The 15659-nt window shown below is 48.8% G+C and overlaps 2 protein-coding genes across 6 annotated transcripts in view; one reads left to right on the top strand and one right to left on the bottom strand.

Moving 5' to 3' along the window:
• Positions 1–1130: 1130 nt before the first annotated feature.
• On the bottom strand, positions 1131–13220 carry LOC101829240 (cyclin dependent kinase 2 interacting protein). 2 transcript variants are annotated; one of them, XM_021226136.2, is made up of 6 exons: positions 13093–13135; positions 9302–9410; positions 8592–8760; positions 8075–8204; positions 5448–5577; positions 1131–2158 (listed from the first exon to the last, which is right to left on the bottom strand). In XM_021226136.2, the coding sequence occupies exons 2-6, from the start codon at positions 9342–9344 to the stop codon at positions 1956–1958; spliced, it is 675 nt and encodes a 224-aa protein (XP_021081795.2). In that variant the 5' UTR covers positions 9345–9410; positions 13093–13135; the 3' UTR covers positions 1131–1955. The 2 variants fall into 2 exon arrangements, with proteins under 2 accessions (XP_021081795.2, XP_012967706.2); XM_013112252.3 differs by lacking the exon at positions 9302–9410 and having other exon boundaries at positions 13093–13220.
• The window catches only part of Tecpr2 (tectonin beta-propeller repeat containing 2), a 90297-nt gene continuing 87838 nt past the window's right edge, over positions 13201–15659 (top strand). For 3 of the 4 annotated variants that reach the window (XM_005068331.4, XM_040742449.1, XM_040742451.1), the window contains exon 1: positions 13201–13333. The gene's annotated coding sequence lies outside the window, so the exon portion shown is untranslated. Of the gene's footprint in view, positions 13334–13489; positions 13741–15659 lie in introns of those variants that run through there. The other variant, XM_013112190.3, reaches the window with a different exon arrangement.

Below are 15659 nucleotides of genomic sequence, written 5' to 3'. Positions count from 1 at the left end.
TTATAAGCCTGATTTTGTTTGTGTTTGAGACAAAAGTGCCGTTTTTGTATCCCAAGGTGGTCTCACAATCCTAATTCTCCTGCTTCAGGCTCCAACGTAGAGATTATACAGGTGCATGTCACCTTGCCTGGCCTAAAGTAACCCTTTACTATCTATAAGCCATCTCAGGTCCTTTGTTCAAGTGGCCATGATGCAAATATGATGCAAATTGGTATTTTAGACAAGTCCATCTTCTCTACTGGCCCAAAAATCTCCCAGGATTTGATGTGTGACTTGTGTGTAAGCTGTGTTCTGTAGAGCTGAGCACTTTGTAGGCAACTGGCTGAGGAAAAAAGAAAAGTATGCATGTGTGCATGTGTGTCACCCATGACTTCAATAAGTCAAGTTGAAGAAGGAATGCAACTTGGGAGTTGCCAGAACCTTGGACAGCTGAGTACCCGACACTGTCTTCTCATCTGGGAAAAGAAGAGTAGCATAGCATTCACCGTGCAAGCCTGATGTGATGACCTAAGTTCAGATCCCTAGAAAACACACTAAAAAAGTCAGCACAGTGGCTGCACACGTGTTTGCAGGTCCCCTGGCATCTACAGGAGACAGGCTGAGACAGCAGAAATTGGAAGCCTGCAGTCAGCTGTTCTGTGTTTACAGCAGCGTACAAGAGGTCCTGTGTCAAGGCAGGTGGGCAGTCATACCCAAAACCCAAGTGTGCCCCTTCCCCAGACAGAGGAGGAGGCAATGTGACCTGAATATGCTTTCTCAGACAGATGGGAGCAGTGGCTTTAATGTGCCCCCCACTTAGCAGGGACTGGGAGAGGTGGAAGTGGGCGTTTCCTGAGGTCATTTGACTAAGGCAGTCCTTGGTGATGAATTCAGAGTTCTCTATGAACTTGGGTAATATACCTTTTTTTTTTTTTTTTTTTCGAGACAGGGTTTCTCTGTATTGTTTTGGAACCTGTCCTGGAACTCACTCTGTAGACCAGGCTGGCCTCAAACTCACAGAGATCCTCCTGCCTCTGCCTCCCGAGTGCTGGGATTAAAGGCGTGCGCCACCACCGCCCGGCACGGGTAATATACTTAATCATAAGAAAGCTAACGAGATACAGAATACTCAGGCTCCAGATGTAAACAGGTGTGATTACTGGTCTTTTTATTGGCTTGTCCCAAATGCAAACAGCAATAATTCTTGGTAAGTGGTTTTCATCTCCATGACACCAAAGTCTACTCAAAAGGATTAAAAATATATATTTACAAATACATTTATTAATATATGTATATATATTATAGAATATATTTAATATGTCTCTCCAGCCATAGGAGAGTGTGATCTGCTCTTCCAGAGGACTAGAGTTTGGTTCCTAACAACAAGGTCAGGTGGGTGCCAGCCACCTTTAACTCTGGCTCCACTCCTTTTGTGGCTGCCCTGGTCAACTGTACATGTATACATACACAGACACAGATACAGTAAAAATAAAATCTTAAAAAGTGATAAGATTTTAAACCTCAAGTATCCATGGGATTTTACTTGTAATTACAGAACTAGAACATTCTCCAAACTTTAGGCGCCGGTTGGGGGTGTGGCCCAATGGTTAAGTATTCAGCTTGTGTGAGATCTGGGTTTGATTTCCACTACCACAAAAAAAAAAAACAAAAAACAACAAAAAAAAACCCAACCAACCAAACAGAAAAGGTGCATAGGTATAGAGTAAAAACAGGAAACCAGGGTTGTCTACACAGGTGTAACATGCACCATGTTTACAAAATGATGCCCCTCAGCCGTTTTTCTATTTATTCCATTCAGTGGTGCTCACATGATGACCGGGGACAGGGCAGGCTGGGAGAGCATAGTGCTGTGTCTGCAGCGGTTGCAGTGGCGGACCCTGGGGCACAACAGTTCCCATCCAAATGACTTCAGTCTGGAGCCCCGAGCCGTGATCACAGGCCAGGTGGCAGGGGAGTCACAGGGCCCGGTGCCCCGTCTCGAGCAGCATGCTCTCCAGCTGCAGCTTGCTGTCACTGTCTATGTAGGGCTGGTGCAGCCACATGGACAGGTAGGTCAGGCTGAGGTTGCGGTCGGCTGTATGGGCCAGCTCTGCGCCAATGGTGTGTTTCAGCAGGAGCTCCTTCTTGTATGCGTCAGACAGCCGGCGGGAGACCTCATCTGCAACAGACCAGACACCGTGGCTGTGGGAGAATGCACTCTCTTGAACTCTAGCCATGATCTCACAGGCTCCCGGTCAAAAACCAGAGTTAGAGGTGGCAAACTGACTCATCCGGTGGAGCACCAGCCCGCATGACGCCCTGGACTCGATGCCTGGCCCCGTACACTGAGCGTGGGGTGAATGACTGCAGTCCCAGCACGTGGAGCTCAAGCACAGATTGAGGCAGAAGGCTGGCAAGTACAACAGCACCGTCAGCCAGCACACAAATCCTGCCCAGAGCACACTGGGATAGCACGGGCAAAGGACGACCAAGCCAGGCCAGCCAGGGCAGAACAAGGCCATGCAGCCCTTGAGTGTAACTGGGGGTTTTCTCTGGGTCGCCAACCAGCTCCCAAATAAAGACACAGACACTTTGTCCTGCTTCCTCTGTGTCTGTGTGGCTGGACCCTAGCGTCTCCTTTTCTTTCTTCCTCAAGCCTAAATTCCTCCTCGTACTCACTCTCCCTGCCTATACCTCCTCCCTTGCTATTGGCTGTTCAGTCTTGGGCAGGCAAGGAAAACAGCAACATATCTATTTCATAGTCAAACAAATGCAACACATCTTTACATAAACAAGTATTTCATAACATTTGAGTAACTTGTAATGTAATGGCTGTAAAGAGTCACCTCATCAGCTAGTTGGGAGCATGGGGGTAGGGGAAAGAGAGTTAGGAGAAGGAGAAGGGGAGAAGAGGAGGGGAGAGGAGGACATGAGGGAGCAGGAAGATTGAGTCGGGAAGAATAGAGGAGAGCAAGAAAAGAGATACCATAATATAGGGAGCCATTATAGGTTTAAAGAGAAATCTTGCACTAGGGAAATGTCCAGATATCTACAAGGATGACCCCAACTAACAATCTAAGCAATAGTGGAGAGCCTACCTTAAATGCCCTTCTCTGATAAAGAGACTGATGACTACCTTATATGCCACCCTAGAGCCTTCATCCAGTAGCTGATGGAAGCAGAAGCAGACACCACAGCTAAACACTGAGCTGAATTTCTGGAATCCAGTTGCAGAGAGGGAGGAGTGATGAGCAAAGGGGTCAAGGCCAGGCTGGAGAAACCCACAAACAGCTGACCTGAACAAGGGGGAGCTCATGGACCCTAGACTGATAGCTGGGAAACCAGCATAGGACTGTTCCAGACTCCCTGAACATAGATGTCAGTTTAGAGGTCTGGTTAGTCTATGGGGCCTCTGGTAGTGGATCAGTATTTATCCCTAGTACTTTGGGACTTTGGGAGCCCATCCACAGAGGGATATTCTCTCAGACTAAACACATGGAGGAGCAGAAAGGGGATGGGATAGGATGTCGGTGGGGAGGAGCAGAGTGAGAGGGACCTGGGATTGACATGTAAAACAAGCTTGTTTCTAATTTAAATTTTAAAAAAGGCGGGAAAAAGGAATAAAAAGCAAACAAAAAACAAAACCAAGAGTCACCTCATCAAGATTTAGGCAATAATAGTTCTTGGAGGACTCAGGCAGGGGAAATCCTACAAGTTTGAGGACTGCTTAGGCTACATAGTGAATAACAGTTCAGCCAAGGATACCTATTAAGACCATTTAAAAAAGTAAACAAGGGGCTGGAGAAGTGGCCTATCGGTTAAGAGCACGAGATGCTCTTCCAGAGGAGCTGAGTTCAATTCCCAGCACCCATATCAGGCAGCTCATGAATACACATAACTCCAACTCCAGGGGGACCCGAGGTCTCTGGACTCCATGTATGTACCTATACCTACACACAGATACAAATAATTGCAAGTAAAATAAATCTTTAAAATTAATCCCAGCACTCAGAAGGCAGAGGCAGGTGGATTTCTGTGAGTTGGAAACAAACCTGGTCTACAAGAGCTAGTTCTAGGACAGCCTCCAAAGCCACAGAGAAACCTGTCTCGAAAAACCAGGGAAAAAAAAAAGCCAACATCAACTAGCTCAACTTTAAAAACACTGTATTTATTTGTGTGTGTGTACATGCCATGGTGTACACATAGGTCAGAGCTTAACCTAAAAACACTGCATTCATTCTGTGTGTGTGTACATGCCATGGTATGCACATAGGTCAGAGCTTAACCTAAAAACCCTGCATTTATTCGTGTGTGTGTACATGCCATGGTATGCACATAGGTCAGAGCTTAACCTAAAAACACTGCATTTATTTGTGTGTGTGTACATGCCATGGTGTGCACATAGGTCAGAGAGCAACTTGCAGGCATTGTTAGTTCTAGTACCCTTGGGATCCAGGGGTCAAGGTCAGGTCATCAGACTCTGTGGCAAGGGCCTGCACCTGCTGAGCCGTCTTACCAGCTTTATTAGCCCCGCACTGGAGTCCAGGCTGCCCTCAGATTCACTGTGATCCTCCTGCCTCAGCCTCCCAAGTACTGGGATTACCAGATTGTACCATTGACATTAACTAGAGTCTCAGGAGGGAGCCTGGGCTGAGAAAACACCTCCAGAAGGTTGGGCTGTGGGGCATTTTCTTAATGACTGACTGGGGAGAGCCCAGCCCACTGGCGGTCCTGGGTGCTATAAGATGGCAGGCTGAGCAAGCCATGGGGAACAAGTCAGTAAGCAGCATCCTCCATGGCCTCTGCATCGGCTCCTGCCTCCAGGTTCCAGCCCTGCTTGAGTTCCTGTCCTGACTTCCTTCAGTGATGAACAGTGATGTGGAAGTGTAAGGCAATAAGCCCTTTCCTTCCCAAGTCACCCTTGGTCATGGTGTTTCAGCACAGCAATAGAAACCCTAGCCAGGACAGACCATGATGAATCTCATTTTTCTCAATGGTCTCCTATGAGGTTGGCCAAAGGTCCTCAACTGGTGGCTGATTTATTATTAGTTTAAAGACAGGCTCTTAGTTTATAGCCCAAGTTGGTCTTGAACCGACAATTTTCCTGCTTTTGCTTCTCCATTACTAGCATCATAGAAATGTGCATTACTGTATCTGTCTTCAAGTTACTTTTACATTTATTATATATCTATATCTTTTTCTGTTGTTTTGGGTTTTTTTTCCGAGACAGGGTTTCTCCATGTAACAGCTCTAGCTATTCTGGAACTGACTCTGTAGACCAGGCTGACCTCAAACTCACTGAAATCCGCCTGCCTCTGCCTCCTAAGTGCTGCGACTAAGGGTATGTGCCACTACCGCCAAGCTCATTAATTTATATTTTAAAAGACAGATGCTCCATGTCCTTTCCTAAAGACTAGATCTAACCAATGCTGATGTCCCTCAAAACCACCTCCAGAAGAGCTACTTACAAAAGAAGGCTGTGGGCCATGTGTGGAACAGAGGGGGCCGGTTACTTTCTTCCCGGTAATGATAATTTTCTAGTTCACAAATTCCTTTGGTGGTTGAAGACAGCTTTTCCATTTTCATTTGTATTTTAGTCTGAAAAGATATTAATTTGGAATATGAGAATACTGTTTAGAATTTCTAATCTTAGACTTAGTAATTATGAAAGATTTGAAGGCTACAATATATAGTCCTGGTGAGGTTAAAATCCCTGTAGCTCACCCCATCACCTCCACAGACAGCAGATTTACGGGGACGCGGGCAGGTGGTTGCTGTGGTTCCTTTCTTTGGATTACTTTGGCACTAAGCCCTGGATTTTTACAGCCCCACAGAAGAAAGCTTGCCGAGTCCTACCGCAGTAAGACTTCTAAGCAGCACTAGTGTTTTAGCTCCAAAGACCAGGGGACCCCAGATTGGGCCACTGTTCTGAGTGAGACAGGCAGAAAGGCACTGCCCTGGAGTTCACTGCCACCTCTGTGAGCCTGCTGTCACACGGAAGAGCGCAATGAGAACTTGAAACCCACAGAACGCCCTCCCTCTGCAGCGGTGTCCTCTGTCAGCTCCCAGGAGCAAACCCCAGCACTGTCTCCATGGTGACGAGAAAGGCTAACACAGACCAAGGGCAGTGACGCACCTGGTTAGCTATGAGTGATCATTAAGAACGAGGGCTGAGGTTTAGGTAGCAAAGGCTTATTAAAAACGTCTAACTCCCAAGTATAGTTAGCTGTTGTGTGTCTTGGGGGAGGCAGATAAAGGAAGTACACAGCATCAAAATCATAATTCCTTGTACTTGGTCCTCCCAACCATCCGTCCCTGGCTTTATCTAAAGAGGCACACACTAAATTTAGCAAATGTTAATCTTTAAAAGGTCTCTGCTTCCTTCTCAAATAATTTTAGGTTCAATATTTCATTTGGCTTAACCTCCAGACAGGCTCCATCATTTCCGTTCAACAATGGGAAGTTTCTCAAGACTGAGGTGGGGAGGTGGGGCCAGGACAGGACCTGTGCTTTCTGAACCCACATCTGTGAACAAAAATCTGCACCCCACGGACCTTCCAGAGCCCTCCTAATTCTAGAAAAGCTTAGAAGGATTCAGAGGAGGAAAATCTGGAGGCTCTGACCTGTCATGCCTGCAGTCAAAGTCACATCTGTCTGTGCTTTGTCGAGCTAACAATATAACAACAGCCCACACTCATCCACCAGCGTCTGTAGTGTCTCCCACAGTCACACAGACCACAGCAAGGGAAAGGCTGCACCGACCTCCCAAGAAAAGAAAGACATGGAAAGCCAAACCTCTGCAATGGCTGGGGGAACATGAAAAACAGCATTCACCTCCAACCCCAACCCCAACCCCGGGGTTTGAACACTGAATGAGAGTACATTTCCAAAACAGTTTCAAGTCAGCTGTTGGTAGCACACACCTTTAATCTCAGCACTTGGGAGGCAGAGGCCAGGGCGGATCTCTGAGTTTGAGACCAGCCTGGTCTACAGAGCAAGTTCCAGGACAGCCAGAGCTGTTAACCAGAGAAAATCCTGTCTCGAAAAACAAAAAGCAGATTCAGGGTCACCAGAGCAGAGAGCTTCTAACCTGATGGCTAGCATGCACAACTTGCTTTCTCTAGTAAGATTATTTTATCACGAGTGTGTGTGTGTGTGTGTGTGTGTGTGTGTGTGTGTGGTGCCTGTGGAGGCCTGGGTACTGAATTGGCTGGAGCTGGAGTTAGAGACAGTTGTGAGCTGCCCGATGAGTGTAGGGAACTGAACTGCAGACCTTAGAAAGAGCAGCAAGTGCTTTTAACACTGAGACATCTCTCTAGCCCCAGAGCTAACAGGTTTCTTTTTTTTTTTTTTTTTTTTTTTTTTGGTTTTTCGAGGCAGGGTTTCCCTGTGGCTTTGGAGGCTGTCCTGGAACTCACTTGGTAGACCAGGCTGGTCTCGAACTCACAGAGATCCGCCTGCCTCTGCCTCCCGAGTGCTGGGATTAAAGGCGTGCGCCACCAACGCCCGGCGCTAACAGGTTTCTAACAGGACTCTCCTGTGCAAGGGACCTGGGCCCCTTGGGGAAAAAAAAGGCTGACTCGGGGAAAGAGGCAGGAAATATGCAAATAAGCCTGGAACAGCTTTCAATGCAAGTCAGTAAAGAAATGTCAAAAACATTTCCAAAGCGGAACATTACTATGAAGTCAGTACTTCAGGCAGATCTCCCAAAGCCAAAGTGCAAACAATCTGAAAAGAAGTTCAGTTGATTTGGACCACAACCAGATGTAAGACCTGTTACGTCCACAGTCAATAACTAATGACGATGGCTGCTTCAGTGTATGTGGCAGTATGGAAAAGTCACCATGACACAGATGCTCTGGCCCACAAAGCCTAAATATTTACTTGACAGACCCTTGAGGTGGCTGAAACTGCCCAGGACAATGTACCAGACAGCATCTTAGGGGCATCAGGGCTTGCTAGGTACGTGGCAAAAGAGGCTGAGGAGAAAGGGTCTTTGGCAGTTCTGAATGCTCCCACTGTCAAGCGAACCCCAAACATCCACTGGGCTTGAGTGACGGGATGTGGAGGACCAGCACTGTGAGTTAGGTCTTACCAAGCCATCCAAGGTGGCCTGCAGCTCCTCACACAGCGCTTCAAGTTCCTTGCTGTAGTCCAGACTTGTCTTTTCTTCCTTCTCACTGGAAGCTGGGCTGCTGCTCTCTAATTCAACCTTCTCTTTACTCCTGGACAAAGGAGATAACAATGGGTGCAAACGACACGCTTTAAACTCACCTCATGCTTGGTGCCCGGATGTCTCTGATCCCACAGCTGTGAACAAAAGTCTGCACTTCCCAGGGCTTGAGAAGTTCATGTCAGCCTGGCTACACTGTTAGCCTGCCTTAAAAAAGGAAAAACAAATGAACTGGGCATAATGTTGCACATCTGTGCTTCCAGTTCCTTAGGGAGGCTGAGGCAGAAAATCGGCCCAGTAGCATGAGAGTAACCTGCGCAGACGGTGGGGAGCTGCTGATGTAAATAAGCCAGGAGTGGTGGTATACACATGTAACCCAGCACTCAGGAGACAGAGGCAGGAAGACCACTGGGGTTCAGGGAACTCCGCATGTACTTACAGCAAGCTGACTTTCAGGTTGGCAATATTGCTCGCGGTGGTAAAGCCGGCATCGCTGAGGCTTTCCCATTTCAGGATTAAGTTATGCCAATCAGCTGCATTGTCTTTAATCTTTCTTGCACTGACAGATAAGACAGGTTTCCTGGGTGTTGCAATTCCAAGAGTCTTTGCTGATAGGGATCAGGAAAAACACGACTGTTAAGGAATGCATGACCACAGCCCTCCATAGTAAAATGCTCTGAAATGCAGCACCAACTGGATGAACCAATGTCCCAGAAACTCAGAGGATGTTTTCAGCTCATGGCTGCATGGACACTTGTCTACTCTTCTTTTTGAAGACAGCGTCTCAAACAAATGTAGCTCCAGCTGGCCTTGAACTCACAGATCCTCCCGCCCCCGTCTCTCCAGAGCTGGGATTAAAGGTGTGTGCCACAGCACCTTGTCTACTTTAAGAGTCAGAAACAAGTAAAACTGACTTTCTGCTAATACATCAATGGTTCCCATTCTCTCTCCTATGAGGTAATTTAGTCTTGACTATAATCCAGCTACCTTCTTCCAGGCACCTTGAACCCTTAAACAGGGCTTTTGACTCCTGAAAGCTCAGCACAGCACATATTGAGCAGGTGGGACACAGGGCATGCAGAGGTGACCTTCCCAGCCTAGGAGTGGGAAGAAACCCAGTCTTCTGCCCGCGTCAAGGCTGACACTCACCCCCACTGTCAGGCAGAACTCTCTTGACGAGGTCTTCACACATGCAGCTCTCTCCTGGGAAGCTCCTTCCATAAGCTAGCGCTGCCCATCTAAGACTCACCTGATCCCACTGTGCAAGGAAAGCAAGACCGAGAGCAGAGCTTGTGCTGCCTTTCCAACCCTGAGCCCTACACGGCCATCTCACGGGTGGGAGGAATCCAGGACACTCGGGAGCTGCATGCCCCGCAGGCCACACTTTGAGGACCAAGCTTTCTGGGCATGAATCATGGCTCTGTCAGCTCTGAGGGTAGATTTCTTTGTCAATCTCTTGCACCTTCAATGTTCTCATCTACAAAGTGGTGATAAACCAGCACCTGCTCCACAGGGCTGTTCAAAGTGGATACATGGCAGCCTGGTCTACACAGAGTTCCAGGCTAGCCAGGGCAACATAGTGAGACCCTGTCTCAAAAAACAAAGTATATAAATAATGTATGAGGCTGTGAGGTCCTGACCTGTATCACAAGGTCGATTACTAGTACCCAGGTTTGTCCACTCCTTCTCCAACACAGTCTTTTATTTACTCTGTGCCCCAATGCCGGCTCTGTACCATTCCAACCTGGATCATATTAATTGTCCATGTGTGTTTTCACTCACCCAGTTAACTCAGTATCCGTTAGGGCTGTTCTTTTTTGTTTCAATGGTATTGGGGACTGAACTAAGGCCCTGTGCATGCCCCTCAGGGCTATAGCCCTAGCCCATTTTATATGAGACAGCATCACCAAGTTGCCCAGGCACGCAGAAGCTATTTTATAGCTTAGACAGACTTTGACCTTTCTATTTTCCTGCCCGGTCTTCCAAGTAGCTTAGACTGCAGCCTGCGCAACCATGCCTAGCCCACACCTCTGCTTTTGAATATATTGATTTTTTTCATTCATTCTTTGCTTAAACAACTAATATCGGTAGGCTACTGCAATTGAATGAGACTTTTCCCATGGCACTTACCTTCCAAAAGAGAGTCAAACAATATTCACGTAAATAGTCTTACCAGTTCAGATCACAAGCAATTTGTAAAAAAATGGAACAAGAAGCCAGGTGTCACAGCACGGACTTTAATCCCAGTGCCCAAGAGACTGAGGCAGGAGGATTACCAAGAGTTCAAGGCCAGAGAACCACTGTGAGTTAAAAAGAGGTTAATGTGGGCTATGTAGCAGGATTCCGAGGTTAAATATAAATAAAAACCGAAACGAGGGTTTGGTGCTAGCACGAACCTAAAGGGCCCTTTAAGCTGAGGTGTGAATGACAAGAAGCCAGGGAAAGGGAGTCAGCATGGGCCATGAACTTGGTGAGTATAGCGAACAGCACAAACCAGCTTTACCAAGGCTGAAATGGAGAGGAAGCGGCCAACAAGGACAGGCTCACACAACTGGAGCCACACAGGATGAGCCAAGCCCAGCAAGGAGCAGGCAGTGGACGAGCTTGGAGCAGAGCGGCGGCCTCCCTACCTTATGTTCTACCCTCACTGCCAAAATAAGCAAAAACTTGGTGAAAAACACTCCCACAGGCGATGCGAAAGTGAAGGGGATACGGGGTAAGAGGGCATAAGTGGAAGTTAAGTATGAAAACGCCATAGAGAAACCTGCCACCTTGTAAGGTGGTTAAGTGAATAAAACTTTACACATTCCCATGTGCTTCCCTACTACATAAAGGACCTGATGGCGATGGGGACAGAATGAACTGTTGAGAATAACAGGATTCTCGTCACTTTCATTCCAAATGCTAAAGCCCCTCCCATGAAAGAAAACGCCTGAGGAAAGAAGATCCTTGGGGAGTGTAGTAGAATATTCCCTGTGCTAAAATCTTACAATGGTGCTCTAAGTGTCAATATGGTAACATACAAAAGGCTTGTGCATACAGGTAAAATGTCTGTTTCTGAGAAGTGAAACGTGGTAACGCTTATTTGTACCCTGACATCTAAATGATCAGATTTTAGAGATTTGTGTGTGTGTGTGTGTGTCTGTGTGCCTCTGTGGCGGTGCCTGTCAAGGTCTCCTGGAGTTACAGTTATAGGTGTGTGTCAGCTGCCTAACTGGGATGCTGGGACCAAACTCCAATGCTCTAGAAGAGCAGTAAGTGCTCTTAACTGCTAAGCCATCTCTAGCTTGAGATTTTATTTTTCTATAATTTAACCTCATCTTCACTTGGGGACTAGAATATTTTGAGACTCATCTCTTCTGATGCAAAAATTTAAATGCAGAAAAATTATAGCTAACATTCTATTTGTATGTCATATTAACTTATCTGTAAGTTGCAATAAATATATTTGCAATAGTTAAATGAAAAAAAATGATATAAACAAAGAAAGCCATTGTCCTGGCTTTCCTGTCAATGCGACACACTTGGGGAGAGTCACAATTGAAGAGCTGTCTGTGAGGATGTCTGTGTGGCAAATGAGGCAGAAGGGTGTAGCCCACTATGGTGGTGCTACCCTTGGGCACGTGGTCCTGGGCAGTATAAGAAGGCTCTCTGAGGGGCTGGAGGTGGCTCACAAGCTAAGAGCACTTCCTGCTCTTTTGGAGGACTCAGCACTCACAACAGGCTGTAATTTCCAATTCCAGGGGCTACGATGTTCTTTCTGGCCTCTGTCGACACTACACATATATGGTGCACTTACATAAACGCAGGCCAACACTCATACACATAAAATGTTGGATAAAATCTTAGGAAGAGAAAGCAAGCTAGCTACCATGCACGGGCGTGGGAGGGAGCTGGGGTGCAGGCCAGTGAGCAGCTTTCCTTCATGTGCCTGCCTCTGCTCACCGTTGGGCTCCTACCATTTCCCTCCATGATGGTCCGTGACCTGGAAAGGTAAGCCAAATAAACCCTTTCCTTCCCAAGTTGCTTTTTTTTGGGGGGGGGGGAGTTCGAGACAGGATTTCTCTGTATTGCTTTGGAGGCTGTCCTGGAACTCACTCTGTAGACCAGGCTGGCCTCGAACTCAAAGAGATCCTCCTGCCTCTGCCTTCCAAGTACTGGGATTAAAGGCATGCGCCACCAACGCCAGACCTCAAGTTGCTTTTCAGTCATGGTATTTTACCATAGCAACAGGAGGCAGATTTGAACAGTCCCATCAAGAAGTCTTCCTGGATCCCCCCCCCCCGTTACATCAGGAATGACTGCAGTAGACATCTGTCGCCTCCTATACTTGGGCTGTCATCGCATTCACCAGTCTTTACCTGCTCAATGTCTACGTTCCCCGCTGGACCGAGATCAACCAAAATAGGAGTTAAGTCTCGTTTCCTCCCCATGTCTTGCACATACAGTATATGGTGAATCAAACATGCTACGTGGAGGAACTGCTCTGACTACGGGTACTCGTCCCTCAGCGGGGGTTCCTGAGGGAGAGGATCACATCTGACTCAGCTTGCAGAAAGCACAGCTCCGACTTCTAGGCAAGCCGGGAGATATCAGCGATCTGTCACGGGCCAGTGCGGGACGCAAGTCGCTCCACTGCCACCCGCAAACGCACCGACTGGCCCACGTGACACTGGTCGGCACAGAGACAGCCTTTATTACAAACTGCAAGCTCCACGGCCGGGGATCCTGACCGCCGGAGTCCAGGGAAGGTTCCCGGAGGGGCCGGCAAGTCAGGCGGGAGGCTCTGAGCGTCGCACCTCTGACAAACCCTTCCCGCACAGCACCCCACTCAGCTGTCCCTCTCACACGGGACACGCCGCGGGCTCCCGGCCTTCCCCGCCGCCCCCACGACCCGCGGCCTCTCCACGGAACAGGGGAAGCCCAGCCCTCGCACGCACCTTCCATACGGCCCACAGGGAGACCTCCGCCGGGAGCCCCGGAGCCCCGCCCGCGGACTCAGGAAATGGCGTCACTTCCGCTCCCCGCGTCCGGCGACACTTGTGGCTCGGCTGCTCTAGCTCTCCGAAGCCCAGCCCGTTGCCCAGGCAACAGGCTCCCGGCAGCCCCCGCGGCCCCGAGTCCGTCCCGCCTCCTCCGGGCTGGCGGGGTTGCCGAGTCCCCGAGGGGCTGCCGCGGGAGGTGAGTCCGGGAGCGCGCCGGCGGGACCCTGATGCCCACGACGTCCCCGACGCCGGCCCCGCGCCTTCCCTCCTCCTCCTGGCAGAGCCGCCCTTCCCGGTCCGAGTCTCCATAGCCGCGTCCGCGTCCCACTGGCGGCCGCCGCACGCTGCGCGTCTGCCATAGCCCGCGTCCGTGCGGGGCACCGGGCGTCGCAGCGTTCGCCTACCGCCCGGGCCGCCGCGGCGCCCCGCTCCCCTCGCTCCTCCCTCCTGCCCCACCCTACATCCCTCCGGCGGCGGGCTCCAGGCTCCTCAGCCTGGAGACTGACGTTCCCTTCTGTGCTGTCCTCCCCCGACCCTCAGCAGGAACCCTTACTTTCGCCTACCAGCGCCGGGCAGCTGGCATGGGCACCCACTAGGAGTTCAGTAAGTGTTGGTTAAATGCGTAAGCGAATGCATCCCGGTTAGTAAGGACCGTGTGGCCTCGGAGACGGGATGGGCAGTGAGGGTTAAAGAATGGGGTGACCCCGGGTCAGACTCGAGGTCAGGTCACTGCGCTTCCCCTTCCTACCCGTTTGCTGGAGCAAGTGTCAACTTTCAAGCTTCAGTTTTGTCATCCGTGAAATGGAGGTGATAAGTTTTTATCTTGGGGTGGTGGAGGATTAAATGGGTCAGTGCATGTTCAGGTAAGTGCAGGGTCTGGCCGAGTGATCTCAATAAAGGATAGTTTGTCTCAGTTGTCACCCACAGGGCTCTGCAGGCTCCTCAGCTTTTCCCTCTAGTCCCGTAAGTCTCTGGCTTCTCATTACTTTCCTTTCTCTTCTCAACTTCTTTTTCCTGCCCTTTGTGCCTCCTCTGTTTCTCTTTCTATTCAGGGATTTTTCTGTTCCATTTGTTGGCAGAATGTGAGGTGTATTGTTTTGTCATTGACCGGAAAGATCATTTGCAGCTAAGATCTTAAAAACTTTGGGAGAAGGGAGCTTCGGAAAAGCCAGGTGCTACGTATAAAGTTGTTCTAGTCCTGTATCACCAGAGTCTGTCTTCTAAGCTGCAACCCTTTTTGTACCTTCTCCCACCCAGCTGTAATGCTGATGTACACCGCGACTGTTTTGTTTGTTTTGTAACCTGATCATCAAGTGTTTCCTAGGTCCACCTATGCCAGCTGCCGAGCCAGGCTGTAGGGATGTGTGGCTTACTCTTCACACACAGTCACGACCCTCTGGGAGGTTGTAGCCAGGCTCTTGAGATTCAAGCCTGAGTATCCTGTTTGATTTTCTGGGTGGGCATGGGAACCAGGGATGGGGAGGATGAAATAACGCAGTCTTCCATCAGGTCGTTTTCTTAAGCTTAGAAACTTGTTTTATGTGTATGTGTGTCTCTGCACCACATGTGTGCAGTGCACACAGAGGTCAGGAGAGGGCGTCACATCCCCCAGGACTGAAGTGAGCTGCCATGTGGGTGCTGGGAATTGAACCCTGGTCCTCTGGAAGAGCAGTCCTTTACTCTTAGGGGTTGAGCTACCTCTCCAGGCCCAGGCAAGTTTGTTTTGGTATAGCCACATTGCCTTTTTCAATGGAAGACTGGTTTTTATTGGGTTTGTTTTCAGGTTTTTCTTAGGAGGTCATCCTTTGAGGTTGAGGAGGATCCCTTTTCACAGTAGCCTCTGTTTAATTTGAACCAAATGGCTGCTGGAACTTACTGGGGGAAAAGGAAGGAAGCAGACGGCAGTTGATTGAATTTGGAAAGGTGTGGAATGGGTTGGAAGACAGCTATACAAATAATAAAAGTGGGCTTTGGGGTCAAGCTTGAGCTTGGGAGACTCAGGAGTCAGATTGTTTTTGTTTTTATGAGTTGTTGAGATAGAAGCAAGTTCAGAATGCAATTTTCCCATGAACGTTTATGGTTTGAATCTGGTCCTGAAAGTTCTAGTGAATCTTTGCTAAAGTCTTGGGGCAATGTGGCCTAGCTTTTTGTTTGTTTTGTTTTGGGGCCAGGATCTCACTATAATCCCAGACTTTCCACAGACTTGCTAAGGTCCTCTCACCTCAGCCTCCTGAGTGCTTGAATTATAGGTATACACCACCATACCTGGGTCAGCACAGGGTTTTTTTTGTTTGTTTGTTTTTTTGTTTTTTCTCAAGACAGGGTTTCTCTGTGGCTTTGGAGGCTGTCCTGGAACTCGCTCTTGTAGACCAGGCTGGTCTCGAATTCACAGAGAGCCGCCTGCCTCTGCCTCCCGAGTGCTGGGATTAAAGGTGTGCGCCACCACTGCCTGCCTGACTGAGAGTACCCAGCCAAAGCTACAGTGTGCAGGGATTACAGGCTCACTTAGGGGGTCATCAAGG

The sequence above is a fragment of the Mesocricetus auratus genome, unplaced genomic scaffold (assembly GCF_017639785.1).
Source record: "Mesocricetus auratus isolate SY011 unplaced genomic scaffold, BCM_Maur_2.0 Super-Scaffold_15014, whole genome shotgun sequence".
NCBI classification, from domain to species: Eukaryota; Metazoa; Chordata; class Mammalia; order Rodentia; family Cricetidae; genus Mesocricetus; species Mesocricetus auratus.
Note: the sequence above shows the minus strand (reverse complement) of the source record. Positions and strands in the feature narration are given on the sequence as shown.